The 15,648-nt window shown below is 47.6% G+C and overlaps 1 protein-coding gene across 1 annotated transcript; it reads left to right on the top strand.

Moving 5' to 3' along the window:
- The first annotated feature begins 681 nt into the window (after positions 1-681).
- LOC117876552 (membrane-spanning 4-domains subfamily A member 8-like) lies at positions 682-13,665 on the top strand. The gene is made up of 7 exons (XM_034768811.1): positions 682-746; positions 2,549-2,831; positions 5,083-5,202; positions 7,419-7,475; positions 8,869-8,979; positions 10,427-10,540; positions 13,429-13,665. The coding sequence occupies exons 2-7, from the start codon at positions 2,562-2,564 to the stop codon at positions 13,519-13,521; spliced, it is 765 nt and encodes a 254-aa protein (XP_034624702.1). The 5' UTR covers positions 682-746; positions 2,549-2,561; the 3' UTR covers positions 13,522-13,665.
- Positions 13,666-15,648: the final 1,983 nt, after the last annotated feature.

Here is a 15,648-nt window from a genome sequence, read left to right as displayed (position 1 = left end):
AATGCTTATGTAGGAGGAACTCTTTGAGTTGGCTTCTTAAATACCTTCATGCTGTTTCAATTCTGATACTCCTTGATGAAACATAGCAGCCTTGTCTCATAACACGCTTATTCAAAGTGAATCAAGCTACGGAAGTGAGATCTTGGAAGAGTGTTGCTGTTTTCATAATGTAATAAAAATAATGTAATTATAAATAATAATTAATAATAAATAGTGTGTAATAAGCATGTCATAAAAACAAATTTTATATTTCCAAGATCACTGCTTTTATAATTTATACTCAGGTAAAGGAGAAAATCCCTGGAAATATTTATTTTTAGGAGGGGGTTCACGAGACTTGACATTTTAGTGAAAGGGGTTCACAGGTTGTTAAAGTTTAGGAACCACTGCTCTAAGCAAACAGGAAAAGGAAGGGTCTCATTTCATTCAGTAGTGCCCCTAGAGGCCAAAGGGCAGTGTTGGTGGGCTCCTATGGGAACCCCCATATGTTCTGAGCCAGAAGGGATGGTGATTAGGGTTGGGGAAAGGCATATGAAGGACACTGAAGCAGATAAGGGAAGGGAACAGGACTTTGGAGTCCTGCAGTAAAACAGGGCAGAGAAGGAGGGAGGAGCTGAGTGTGACCGTCAGGGCAGAATTCAAAGTCTGATGCTAATAAAACACCTTTTGCATGAGCCTGTGAGAATTTCCTGGTGGGGCTTGGAGTCACGCACTGCTGGACAGAGGAAAGCAGCTGCAGTGATAGAGTAAGTGCGTCGGCAAACAGTCTCCTTGGGTGACCGTTAAAATTGGAGGTGGGTGGCCATACTGGGAAAGGATGCCATGAGGATGCCCTGAAATCCTTTCTGGATCCTTGTAGGAAAATGAGGTCAGAATTCAAAGAGCAGCAGATCGAATTACCTGACAAGTGGGAGAAAGAGGAGAGGGGAGAAAGTTGTGGCTCAAACAGCATGCTCCTGTGACAGCAAGTGGCACCTGCCACACCAAGAAAATGTTCATACAAAAGGGTGGAGTAGTGACAGAACTTGCTTGCATTCACCTAAAGTTTTTCATGAGTCAGCTACTCTCCACTACATGGCTCTAGCCAGTGAGTAAAAGAGTCAGGGCTCAGAGGTCGGACTGGTGTTGATATCGTCTGTGACGTCTCCTGACTAACAGCTCGATCTGGGGTGAGCATTTGGTGCTGCCAAAGGTTGGTGCCTCTAGCTCTCTTGAAAACATAGACACAAGTGGTGTCACCCCCACCTTCCCACCCCCACAACACCCCCAAGCAAAGGAACAAAGTACTCTGGTCCGGCCAGTAAAAGGGAAACAGAAATGGGACAGGCTGGCGAGAATACAATCTCTGGGAAGGAAGAGACAGTCCTGACAAATTAGAGGATTAGACAGTCCTAGACAAATTAGAGCCAAATTAGACAGTCCTAGACAAATTAGAGGATTTACCTAGACAAATTAGAGGATTGGGCCAAAAAAAACCTGATGAGGTTCAACAAGGACAAGTGCAGAGTCCTGCACTTAGGACGGAAGAATCCCATGCACTGCTACAGACTAGGGACCGAATGGCTAGGTAGCAGTTCTGCAGAAAAGGACCTAGGGGTCACAGTGGACAAGAAGCTGGATATGAGTCAACAGTGTGCTCTTGTTGCCAAGAAGGCTAACGGCATTTTGGGCTGTATAAGTAGGGGCATTGCCAGCAGATCGAGGAACGTGATAGTTCCCCGTTATTCGACATTGGTGAGGCCTCATCTGGAATACTGTGTCCAGTTTTGGGCCCCACACTACAAGAAGGATGTGTAAAAATTGGAAAGAGTCCAACAGAGGGCAACAAAAATGACTAGGGGTCTGGAGCACATGACTTATGAGGAGAAGCTGAGGGAACTGGGATTGTTTAGTCTCCAGAAGAGAAGAATGAGGGGTGATTTGATAGCAGCCTTCAACTACCTGAAGGGGGGTTCCAAAGAGGATGGAGCTCGGCTGTTCTCAGTGGTGGCAGATGACAGAACAAGGAGCAATGGTCTCAAGTTGCAGTGGGGGAGGTCCAGGTTGGATATTAGGAAAAACTATTTCACTAGGAGGGTGGTGAAACACTGGAATGCGTTACCTAGGGAGGTGGTGGAGTCTCCTTCCTTGGAGGTTTCACCCTCTATCGACCCTAGGATAATCAATTACACAGCTCTGGAAAATTCCTTCCTGAAAACTGAAAGATCCAGAAAGTTAAAAGCATTTGGAAAATGAGGGGTGGAATGGAGACAATCCTTGGTTGAGATTTTAAAAGCCAGCAAGATGGTTTTGCCACACAAACCCTTTTGATATTCAGGGGAATTGTGTTGCTGAATCCTTCAGTCAGCTTTTGAAATCTCAACTCTTATCTTTGGGTGTTGCTAGTGCTCCAATTATAGCTCCATGCGAAGGACAAACTCATGGTAGGGACTCAAAGGGGCTTGAGCAATAGGTAATGAAGATTTCTACTCAGCATGGCCCATGGCCTAATTTTGGGACCAATGTTATTACTTATGGCTTAATCTGGGCCAATCACTCTTTTCTGCAGCATCTTCGCCATCATGGCAGCACCAGGAAGCACGGCCAATGGGGTGCTTGTGTTCATGCCCCCAAACAGCGCTGGCATCATCCACCAAGGCCAGGGGGTCTCTGGTGCCATTTCCCAGACTCCTGAGATGGTGCAATGTGGGCCTCAGCAGTTCAGGGTCATGAACCCTGGGAACCAACCTCTTGGGTCAGTGTACCCTGGGAGTCCCGCTGAACAGGTCACACAGCTGAGGCAAATGGGGATGACGGAGAGATTCCTCAAAGCACAGTCTAAGACCCTGGGGGTAAGTGTGATTTTTGCTCTCAGTCCATGAGAATGAGTCATTTCAATGCAGAAGGGCCTAGACAGGTGGATGAAGGCCTGAGCATGAGCAAACTCCAGATTCCACCCTTTTCTTTTTTACTTTAATGAACAGCTTTATGGGAAGGTTGCCAAGAAGCCGGTACCATCAAGTGACTTGGCATCTCTGGGACCCAGGGTAGATCTGACCTCTTCTTGAGACCTCATTTCTTTGTGAGGGAAGGGAAGGAGAAGAATACACCCAGAGTTCCAGGGACACTAAATCCTCCTAGCTGCCCAAATAGGGAGAAATAAGGATTAATCGATCAAAGGAGAAACAGTGGGGTAAAGGATTATAAATCAGCTGTTTCTGTAACTAAATGAATGAAACTGCCCCAAGGTGGCAGAGGCCATCTCGGAGTGGAAGGGACTGCAATTCAGCTCCTGTAAATCAATGTAGCTTCATTGTGCTAATTCACAATGGCCGTGGATCTGGTCTGAGAAGGAGCAGTTCAAACCCAGGGTCCCTCTCCTAGTTACTGCAGTTCAGAGCTGATTCACTTCAGCCTTGAACTAATAGTGAAATCAATCATGTGCAACTTCTATCAATCAGTCTAGAGCAGGGATCGGCAACCTTTGGCACGCGGCTCGCCAGGGTAAGCACCCTGGCGGCCAGTGCCGGTTTCTTTACCTGCCGCATCTGCAGGTTCGGCTGATTGTGGCTCCCACTGGCCGCGGTTCATCACTCCAGGCCAATGGAGGCAGCAGGAAGCGGCGGCCAGTACATCCCTCAGCGGACGCTGCTTCCTGCAGCCCCCATTGGCCTGGGACAGCAAACCGCAGCCAGTGGGAGCCGCGATCAGCTGAACCTGTGAACGTGGCAGGTAAACAAACCGGCCCGGCCCGCCAGGGTGCTTACCCTGGCAAGCTGCGTGCCAAAGGTTGCCGATCCCTGGTCTAGAGGGATACGCCAATGGTTCTTCATTTATTTACAATTAAGAAAATAAAGAGCCAAAAGAGTTAATAGATTAATAGATTTTAAGGCCTGTAGGGACCACTGGGATCATTTAGTCTGACCTCCTGTGTATCACACACCAGAGAACTTCCCTGCATTAATTCCTATTTGAATTCAAGCATATCTTTTAGAAATCCAATCATGACTTAAAAATTGCCAGTGATGGAGAATCCACCACAACCCTTGGTAAGTTGTTCCAATAATTAGTTGCATTCACTGTTAAACATTTGCACCTTATTTCCTGTCCAAATTTATCTAGCTTCAACTTCCAGTGATGGATTTGCTAGACCTTTGCCTGCTAGATTGAAGAGCCTGTTACTAAATTTTATTTCCCCACAGAGGTACTTATAAATTTTGACCAAGTGAACCCTTAACCTTTTTTAGCTAAGATCACCAGAGTCCTGAAAACGTGCCAGTTCGGACTATCTTGTTGCAAAGTTTGGGTGAGGTAATATCTATTATTGGACCAACTTCTGTTGGTGAGCCAAGCTTTCAAACTTACACATATTTGATTCTCTGATTCGTTCTTTGGTGGTGATTCCCATCACAGGTGAGGGGGCCATTAGGGGTAAGACATTTTTTCAATAGGAAATGTAGTTTTTGCAAAATCAAAATTTTCCATTGGGAAAATCTAAACAAAATATTGTTTTTGTTTAAGACTTCCAAAATCAATGTCTTCAATTTCTCAAACTGAACTGAAATGTTTTCTCTCAGGTCAGTTTGACATTTAAACTGCATCTATCTGAGCTGCTACAAAGGCTCAAGGAAGCTGTAGTTCAGATGGTGGTCTCATTCTTCCCAGTAGGACTGGCTCCCTGTTCCAAACTACATCTTCCAAGATGCACTGCCATCTTCTCTTTTACTGAACCCCTATGGTATCTCATGGGAGTCCCATGATTCCACATGTGTAGTCCAGCTAGGAAGTCTAAACCATAGAAGAGAATGGGGTCACGAGGCACCCCAACTACAATTCCCCTAATGCAATGCACTGACTCAGGTGGATTCAGCTCATTGTTAACCAAGCCTAAATTAAATATTTCAAGTAGGTTTGACAACCTGAAACGAAATGTTGAAACATTTCCAAACTGAAAGTTTTCAGATTTCAGATTAAAACAACTGTCTAGAAATCAGAATTTCGCACAGGATGAAAATTCTAGTTTCCAATAAGCTCTGCTCAGGACACAGTGCTCTGCTCAGGACACAAGGTGACTCCTCTTACTACCCCATTGTCTTCCCACAGGCCATCCAGATCCTGATTGGGCTGATGCACATTGGCTTTGGGGGTCTCTCTGCAGCTTTCATCGAACCCTACATTCCCATCTCTTTTATGGGAGGGTACCCCTTCTGGGGAGGACTTTCTGTGAGTAAAATAAATGGAAGCATTTATGAAATGATGGCATGGCCACATGGATAAACAATCACTGTCTATCATTCATGCTCTACCTATCTATTAGGACTGTAGTGATACACATAAGATAAACAGAGCGCAAGAGGGACACGTCCAGGATCGTAATGCACTTTCTAAACATGAGTGAACTAAACCTCATAAAATGCTAGTGAGTTAGATATTATTATCCCCATTTTACAGATTAGGAACCGGAGGCAGCTAATGGAGTCACCCAAGGTAATGCAGTTGAATTGTGGCGGAAGAGAGTATAGAACCCAGCAGGGCCGGCTCTGGCTTTTTTGCCGCCCTAGGCAGAAAAACCACCCGCCGCCCCCCCCCCCAGCGCCGGGGGGAGGGCGGCGAGCCCGGCCGGGGCTCTCCGCTCTCCCCGACCGGCCAGAGCACCGGGGGGAGGGTGGCAAGCCCGGCCAGGGCCCCGCTCTCGTGCTGGAGCTCCCCGCCGCACCGCCCCCCTCCAGGTGCCGCCCCAAGCACATGCTTGGTGGGCTGGTGCCTGGAGCCGGCCCTGGAACCCAGATCTCCTGATTCCTCCTCCTTTACTTCAAATTTCCTGTATGTATCAAGAGACAACACAGACTGTAGCGATGGTCAGTAAGTAACAGATACCTAGTACCTCAGTTCCAGACCTAACCCACAAAGGGAAAGAGGCAGCATGTGGTCAGCTCAGGATCCTACCTGCAGGTCAGGGATATGGTAGAACGTTAGTCCATCTAAACTGTCACGCCTCTTAGTCTGCTGCTATGCTTGTTGCTGTCACTAGGTAGATCACTGGCCCATCTAATGTGCTGACCCATTTCCTGCCATTGCTCAGCAGATCATTCATCCTGCATCATGCAGTGCCCCAGACCAGGCTTCAAAAAACCTTCCCCATGTGCTACCTTAGTTCCCCAATAAAACCCACCCCATGCACTTGAAAGACAGGTTCCTTCCACCAGCTACCAGCCCTAAGTGCCACTTTCACAACCCCTGCTACCCTCCTTGCCTGTTCTACATTTCAAGTGTCCTGGCATTTTGAAAATCTGCTTACCTTCTTCACCAAAACTGTCTTGTTGGGCTGGTATTAAGGTCCAAGCTGCTGTGAAGTCTCTGCCTTAGACCCTTTGCTGGGCCGATGTTGGCGCTCAGGCATCCGTGAAGTCATTGGCTCAGCACCTTTCCCTGCTTGGCTGATGTCAAGGCCCAGGCCTTTGTGAGGTCACTGACTGAGCACCTCTAGCTTACTAGGCTGAGGTAAAGGCTCTGGTTCCCATCTCTTACTGAGTCCCCTGGCTGAACTAAGTCTTGTAAGGGTTTATCTACCCTGAATGGGGCAGTGGGGAAAGAAACTTGGCTGATGAGCAAAAAGAGCAAATCTCCTGCCAGGTTCCAAACCAGGGACTGTTCAACTGTCAAGCAAAATTGGTCACTGCTCCGCCACAGAAAGCAGAGTGTGGAGGTGACAGCAGAGGTCACTGCAGGTCTGGACTGAGACATGTTAGCACAGCTGGGAGTCTGGGGAGGATAGCACTGGAACAGAAGAGGATGCTGCAGGTCAGGCTTAAGATGTGGAGATGCTCAGATACCATAATAATAATTAATGGAGATATCCCATCTCCTAGAACTGGAAAGCCCCCTGCCTTCACTAGCAGGACCAAGTACTAATTTTGCCCTAGATCCCTAAGTGGCCCCCTCAAGGATTGAGCTCACAATCCTGGGTTTAGCAGGCCAATGCTCAAACCACTGAGCTATCCCTCCCCGCTACCATGGTGATAGGAGTACTGTACAATCTCCAGAGGTAGACACGTAAGCGGTGGATGGCACAGCTGCACTGGGTGGAAGGTGTAGTGAGGAACCTGGTGACTTTCTGAGCTCTTCTCAGGACCATCCAATAGTCATTGCTATACTTATGGAGAGAGGAGCAGAACTCAGAAGAAGAGAGGAGGAGGAGAATCTGTGGGGAAGGCTTAAGGTGTGGGTGTCACCTTAACTGAGAGGATTGAATTGAACATGGATGGCAGTATTATTAGATGGAAAGTGCTCGCTAAGCACTAGGTATAATTATTATGACTGGCCCTGCTGAGGGAAGTGTCATTCTTTGCCCTTGTTTCCATCACATACAGCTTGTCTTGGAGGACAGATATTTCTTGTAAGTGTGAAACGTGAATGATGGTTTTCTCTTTCCTGGGCAGTTCGTCATTTCTGGATCCCTCTCTGTTGCAGCTGAGAATCATCAAAATACCTGTCCGGTGAGTATCTAGATAATGTTTCCTCCTCTTCTGTAATGTGGGGGAGACTCCAGACACTATCCAGGAAGAGTGGCTGATGGGAAAGAGCAGAGAGCTTGTTGATCAAGAACATGGGGAACGAATATTGGAGAGGGAGAAGGTGGGGGAGGTAATATCGTTCATTGGACCAACTTCTCTTAGAATTTGTGTTGGAGAGGAAGACAGAAGAGACAAATAGGGAGCTGGAGGAGACATGGGGAATACTTTAAATCACTCCCTGCTGTCTGCCTCTGTATTCTTAATGGTGCTGAACTGAGAGCCAGTAGAGCTGAGTTGATTTCTCACGCTGCAGGTAACCTTGGGTAAGTCTCTTCACCTCTCTGTGTTTCACTATCCCTCTTGTGTGTTTAGATCATAAGCGGTTGGGGGCAGGGACTGTATATGTGTATATGTACAGCACCTGGCACAATGAAGAGCCAGTCTCGATTGGAACCTCAAGCTGTTCTCATAATAAGAGTCAGCCGGGCTTATCTAACTTTCCCAAAGAAGTGCAGGGTTTGAGTTGAGTGTAAACATTCAGGGCTGGATATTATCTTTTTTTCTATTAAATTTTGATTAATTTTTTTCAAAAAAAAAAAAAAATATATATATATATATATATATATATATATATACAGAAAAAACAAACTATATATAAACTTCTCATAATATAGTAACCATTTCCTACCTAATCTTAGGTGTATTTGTAACATTTAATTAAGTATATGTATATATACATATGACATGAATGGTTAAAATATAAATCAATTATTTGTATTACACATTTTACAAACAAACAAAATTTGTTTATAAAAATCCAACTAGTTAAAGCAAAATTATTAAGTTAACCTAAAGAATAGAAGCAAAGTTCAGAGGAGGGGATACAGATGCAGAGGAAATGAAATGTGTAAAGAGGAGGGGGAAGTAAGGGAGCCATTCAATTTAATAGGATCATTCAGATACTTCCAGGAGAGCATCTCATATCTCTGAGAATTTTGGGGGGTATGTCTGTTACAGTACACACGTCTTTCCATGGTGGCCACACTTACGATAGCTATGCTCCAGTCTCCAATTGTTGGTCACTCTTTGGATTTCCATGCTTGTAGTACTGGTCTCTTAGCATTTACTAGTGCTCTGCTTAGCCAAAGCGTTTCAGATTTATTCAGCTTCCAGCTAACATCCATTAGGTTTAAAATTACATTTGTGGCTTGTAATACAATTTTATTTGATAGGAAAAACTAACTCTGCAATTAAATTCTGCCCAAAACATACAAGTGTAGGAGCATTCCCAGAACACATAGATGAGCTGGTTCTTATTTTAACAAAACCTATTCTCTATCTACACACAACTTGAGCCTCCACATGTGTCTTTCAGGTGAGAGGCAGCCTGGGAATGAACATCACTAGCGCAATCTTCTCAGCCATTGGGATCATTCTCTTTCTAACAGAGCTGATTATTAATGCAAATTACAGCTCTTTTGGGTTGGTAAGTGACCAGACTCTGCCATAGAATCATAGAAGTATAAGGCTGGAAGGGACCTCAAGAGGTCGTCCAGTCCATTCCCTGCGCTGAAGCAGAGTTAAGTCTATCTGGACCATCCCTAACAACTGTGTTTAAAATACCTGGAATTTTGTGCCTGGAATTGTCCCAAGCCTTTGATCCCAGGGTAGAAAATATCCATGTTGTCAGCTCCAGACTGTCTTATTGATTCTGCTTGATAAAGCCAGTGTCAAAACTCCTGTCAATGTCAAAAATCAGGCAGGGGGGCCATATTTTTCTTCTGTTTTGTACAGCACCAAGCACAATGGGGTCCTGGTCCATGACTGGGTTTTCCAGGTAACAAAAATGAGGAGCGAGTAAAAACACTGGGACTGTCCAGTCTTGGAAAAGAGACAACTAAGGGTGAATATGGTAGAGGTCTATAAAATCATGACTGATGTGGAGAAAGTGAACGTTTTGTTTATCTCTTCACATAACACAAGAACTAGAATTCCCCCAATGAAATGAATGGGCACCAGGTTTAAAACAAACAAAAGGAAGTACTTCTTCACACAACACACAGTCAACCTGTGGAACTAGTTGCCAGGGGATATTGTGAACTGGGTTCCAAAAATAACTAGATAAGTTCCTGGAGGGTAGGTCCATCAATGGCTATTAGCCAAGATGGTCAGGGACACAATCCCATGATCTGGGTGTCCCAAAACCTCCAACTGCCAGAACCTGGGACTGAACGACAGGATGGATTACTCAATAAATTATCCCGTTCAATTAATTCCCTCTGAAGCATCTGGCCCTAGCTGCTGTCAGAAGACAGGATATTGGGCTAGATGGACCATTGGTCTGACCTGGTATGGCTGTTCTTATGTTCAGGTGCTTTCAACATACAAATTAATAATAACACCTGTTAATTTCAGCAGGCGTAGGATTGGCCCCAAAGTCTGTTTAACCCCTCTTTGCATGGATGGGGGCACTGAGGAGTGAAGCCACTGATCCAAAGTCACACACAGGCTAGTGGCAGAGCTCAGAACTGAACCCAGTTCTTCGGAGCTGTAGTCCAGTGTTTGAGCCACTAGGCCACACAGCCTCCCCTAGGCTTTATGATCCTCCATCTTCACAAATGGCTGCATCTCAAGGACACTGATTCCTGTAGACCCAAGAGAAAGCAGCAGTCTATGATCTCCTGACAGTGGTGTGGCTCCAGGCATCACAATTACCGGGGCTACTGAATAGTTTCAATGAGGAGGAGAATTCTGTGTGCCTGGGAGGAGGGAAGAACTGGGACCAGATTTCTGCATCCCCAGAATTGGACTCCCCACTGCGTTCCCTTGGAGGGAAAAGAGGGGGTTTTATGTACCTCATGACAGCCCTGTGCATTGTGTTACCTCTAACAGTCAAAATTAATTAGCATCCTCTGTGGTTTTTTGCTCTCCAGGTTGCTGCAAAGGGGATCGCAGTCTTGCTGCTCTTGTTCACCATCCTGGAGTTCTCCATCGTTGTCTCAACCTCGTACTTTGCGTGCCTAGCCATCTGCTATACCCCTAACACCGTGAGTCTTTCAGCTCTCAAACGGGACGTGAGTCAGATCATGTGTTGAATGGAGGGGAAGATGTCTGCCTGAACGAAGCACCCACCCTGATGGGAGGAGTATCCCTGAGGAAGGGCCTGAATGTGTCTTGGGGGGGAGGGGGAAATGTGATGCGGGAAAGTGACAGGCACTGACTTGGGCTGGTTGAAAATGTGGTCAAATAGTTTTCTTGATGGGAAATTGGGGTTTTGACTAAATGAGAATTTCAGCAAAAAGCACCTACTTTCTTCACAAAACGTTGCTATTTTGCCAAAACACTGAATCTAAATAGTTTGTTTTCAGGTGTTCAAAGTGACACCATGCTTCTTGATGGAAGTTGTAGTTCAGCTGCTGCATGCTCCCATTTTCCTCTATGGGCCGCATTCTGTAGCTGGACTAGATCTCCCAGATGCACCATTGCCGGGAGCCCTGTGACACATCCCCTCCTCTCCCCAACAAAGGGAAAGTGGTAAATCATGGGAGATATAGTCCTGCCAGTGATCAGGGCCCTTAGAGGACAATAGAAGTTGTGACACATCATAGTTGCATGTTGAATCAAAATATTTTGGCGGTTGACAGATTTTGGTTGACATTTTTGGCAAAGGAAATTGCCCATTTTCTGGCCCTTTTTATCCTGATTCCTAACCAGGCTGCTGGCACCACAGTCCAAGTTAATGATTTTTTTTTATGGGAGGGGGAAATAATCCCAGTTTTCACTGCCACCACATTGACCTTCATGGTCAGTGTTTTAATTTCCATAGGGATTTATTTTATCTCCCTGCGCCAGGTGGGGAGGAAACTGTAACTGGGCCAGAACCTGAGCTGCAATCTCACCCTTTTGTGCCACCGAAAGTCACTGGATCTCTCCAGCAGAGAACTCCCTCGGCATGGAATCCCCACCTGGCACAACCAGCTCTTACTCCCTTGGTGGAGGGGATGTACTGAGGGCACGGTCAGCATCCCTTGTACTCCAGCAATACCTGCCTGGTGGACAACTCCTTGGGGGCAGAGGCGCCATCTTTCTGAGTTGCTAGGAGGTGCCCCAACCCCACTCCACCCCTTCCCCAAGCCCCTGTCCCGCCTCTTCCTGCCCTGGTCTGCCCCCTCCCTCGCTTCTTCCCCTCCCTCCCTGCCCCCCAGCACCTCCTGCACGCCGCTGAACAGTTTGATCATGGCAGGCAGGAGGCGCTGGGAGGGAGGGGAAGGAGCTGATCAGAGGGGCTGCCGGCGGGCAGGAAGCACTGTGGGGGGAGGGCGAGAAGCTGATTGCGGGGGATGCCAATAGGTGCTGAATACCCACTATTTTTTTATGTGGGTGCTCCAGAGCTGGAGCATCCACGGAGTAAGCGCCTATGCTTGGGGGCCATCACCAGCCTTGATGTTTTAGAGCAGCTGTTAGGGCTAGCACAGAGCCAGCCATGGAGTCATGAAGCTGAAACTGCTCAGGATGCTGCAAACTCCCCTCCCCAAAATTACAGCTGTGGACATTCCCGACAGGGACAATGCTTCTAGCCAGATAGCAAAATAAATGAATCCAGGCAACAAAAACTCCTTGTTTGGGGTCAACTCACTGCTGTGATGCTGGTGTAGAATCTGACCTTCCCAAAGGCTGCCTCCCATACAGCAGTTCTCAGGGCAGTTCTTCTGAGCACCTTTGCATAGCAAAGGGGATAGCTGAGGTGAGGTTTATCCTTGTTGACCTGGGAGTAGGTAATCTCACACACCGATGGGCTAACATTTTCTCAAACTGTTTTTATGAAGGGGAGAAAAAAAAAAACCTCTGTCTAAATTTTCCAAAGACCTTTTTGATTTTTTTCAGCAGCAATTGGAATACTAGAATATTTTGACAAAACCAAAATATTTCAATTTGGAAATGCTGCCATGGTGCCTGATAGGGGTTGTAGTTTTAATGCCTCATGTTGCCATTCTCTTATGTAGGCCAGGCTCCTTGGCCTGACTACAACTCCCATGATGCAAAATTGCCTCCCCTCTTGGAGAGGGGAGATTGTTGTATCCTAGGAGTCCCTGGCCATGGTATGACATGGGAAATGTAGTCTAGCCTGTGTTCCTGACCCATAGCAAAGAATTGGGACACCAGGCAACCAAACCGCATCTCCTATGAACATCTCCAAATTGAAATCTTTTGGATTTCAGGCACTCTTTTTGGGTGAAACCCTAATTTTTCCCAGGAAACTGGATACTTCTCATGCAACATTTCATAGAAAAGTTTGGGGTTTGTTCATTTTTGGTTCTTCGTTTTGTTTTTTTGGAGGGTTTTTGTTTTGTTTTTGAAAATCAGCATTTTGACAGGAAATTTTCAGGCATCTCTAGCAAGGAGCACAGAGGGACGCTCTGTGGCGTAGTGAGACCTACCACATTAACCCTTTAAGTGCATCACAGCAAATCTGCTGCAGTCAGGACCCAAGAGAACTTCTAGTTTCTTTATCCAAAATGTCATCACTATATCAAGAGGCCAGGGTCATGTTTGTGACACCTGAGACCCATGCAACTACACAAAGAAAATCCTACCAATAGTGAGTAGGGGGTTGATAGTGATGATGGCACAGATTCATCCTTGTTGTAATGCCAGTCACTACAGGAGACTTACACCAGGGACTCACCTGTCCCAGTTATACAAACTAGAGGGATTAGGAAGACGATGGTGGTAGTGTTGAAAAATGTATCGATGAAAGGGAGTGGAAGAGTGAGGAAGGTGCTGGGGGTGAGCATGGAGGACTGAGAAAGGTGGTAGTGTTGAAGAATGTGAGGAAGATGATGGAACAAGAATGGAGGGGTGAGGAAGGTGATGGTTGTGGGGGTGAGAATGGAGACGATGTTACCAGTGAGGACTGATCTCTTTTGTTCTGCAGGCCATGTTGTTCAGGCCATATGTTGCCAATGCAAACTTTGGGGTTCCTTCTGCACAAATGGCCTCTCCAGCACCTCCCACCAATGTGGCTTAGACCCCAAAGACAAGACTGAGTAATGGGCTTCATAACGAACTCCTTCGAGAGATTGCTCCACCAGTGCCTCCTATTGAGAAGTAAAATCAAATTTAAATGAATTACACAAAGTTCTACATTAATATGCCTAGTAAGGAATCTATTTGTCAAACATTTTTATACCAGACTCTTTGGGGAAGGGGGGGGAGAGGTGTCTGTATTGTTAAAGACATACTTGCTGACCGATATTTTGAAATAAATTACCAAAATAATTGTAACTGGCATTAGTACATTGTGATATTTTGACAAATAAAATATATACAGAATTTTGCAGAATTTTCGAATATTGTGTGCAGAATTTTTATTTTTTTGGTGCAGAATTCCCCCAGGAGTAATATATTGTAGGGAACAATTCTACAGTGGAGCTATGCAGAGCATAGGACAAGATGACTTCAATAGGTCTGAGACGGGTTCGGGACTCACCACCACAGTGCCTCCTACTGGTTGTCTCTGGGAATTAGCTCAGTCCAGTGGAGCGCCCTCTGCTGGCGGTGTCCTGTCTGTCATTTCGCCCTCGGTTGGCGTCTGAGCCCGCGTCGCTCTCCAGCTCGCGGCGCCCTCTTCAGGCCACTGCCCTCCGGCAGTGTCTCTTAGTCCATCTACACCCCCTTCTGGGGGGTTGGGGAGGAGGTTGATCAGCAGTCTCTCTGCGCACCAGCCACTATGTACAACCACACCCCAAAGTCTAATCCCTCGTCAGGGACCTGGTGTAGTCCTTGATGGCCGCTCCCTATGGCCAATGGCTGTGTGTACTGCAAGGGAGGAAGGGGCGGGGACAGAGGCCCGCCCACTACTCTGGGTCCCAACCCAGGGACCCTCTAGTAGCAGCCATCCTGCCCTCCTTCTCTCCCTCAGTCTGTCTACGTCCCTGGGCCGCTTCCCCTTCGGCCCTTCACACCAGGTAGGCCCTTCCCCTCAGGGCCTGCAGCCTGGCAGACACCAGACTGGAGTTCCCTTCTGCTCCCCCGGCCCTGCCCAGCACTGCGCTGTCCCGGGTGCTAGTCTCCCAGCTCTGGAGATAGACCTTCCCCTCTCAAAGGCCTGGGACAGACTGACTACTCTCTCCCTGAGCAGCCTTTTATAGGGCTGAGCCTGGCCCTGATTGGCTGCCTCCAATCTGGGCTCTGATTGGCTCCCAATAAGCCCTTCCCTGATTGGCTGCCCATCTGCGCAGGCCTGCTGCAGCCCATACTCTCAGGGAGTGGGGCAGCCGCCCCACTACACACTCTCCCCCTTAAGTACCCTCTCGGGGGGAATTTCCTATTGCCCCTGTGCTCCTCGCAGCTGGGCCCTCAGGGAATCTCTCTCATATCGCAGGCCCTCCACTAACTGGAGCAACCTGCCTCCCTCTTCTATTGTCTGGGTCTCCACCGTAGACATCCCTGGTCCTACGTGGGTTCCCACTTCGGCCCTCCTGGCCCCTATGTGGGTTCCCTCGTTAAGGTGGGGCCTCTCTGCCCCAGCCCCCTTCTCTCTGGGGGCCTCAGCCTGCACTACACCTTCCTGGTGGCTACTCCCAGACCGAGTCTTGGCTTCTGACACTCCCCCTGGCTTCTGACACTCCCCCTCTCTGCCTCAGGGGGGCAATGCCTTTTTATGTGGCCCTTGGTGTGGCAGTGGAAGCACCCTTGGCGCCTTCCCCCTGCCACGGCCCTCTCACAGCCTGTTTGGGCCCTAGCCCTTCCCTATGGGAGCCCTGTAGGGGGGCACTCTCTCTTTAAGTGTCCCTGCTCCCCACAGACCCAACAAGCTGGGGGCCCCCCCGTTACTCTCACAGGGGGCCCCTTGTCTGGGTGGGGCCTCCCTGCCCTCTCCCAGTAGGAACACTCCTGCCTGAAGTGGCCCTTTCGTCCACAGGTATAACATTTCTTGAGCCCAGGCCCTGGCTTCTCGCCTTGGCGCCTGGACTCCAATACAGCCTGGGTGCCCATCCCCGCAGCAGCCAGAGCACCTCTCTCTGCTGCTCAGCAAGCCGAACCACCCAGGCCCTCCAGTAAACATTTTTCCTCTCCACCATCTTGTCTCAGTCTCTTAGTCTCTCAATGTGGCACAATCTGCCTAGTCCTCGTTCTGCCCACATTCTCCACC

Source organism: Trachemys scripta, chromosome 4 (genome assembly GCF_013100865.1).
Source record: "Trachemys scripta elegans isolate TJP31775 chromosome 4, CAS_Tse_1.0, whole genome shotgun sequence".
Classification (NCBI taxonomy): domain Eukaryota; kingdom Metazoa; phylum Chordata; order Testudines; family Emydidae; genus Trachemys; species Trachemys scripta.
Note: the sequence above shows the minus strand (reverse complement) of the source record. Positions and strands in the feature narration are given on the sequence as shown.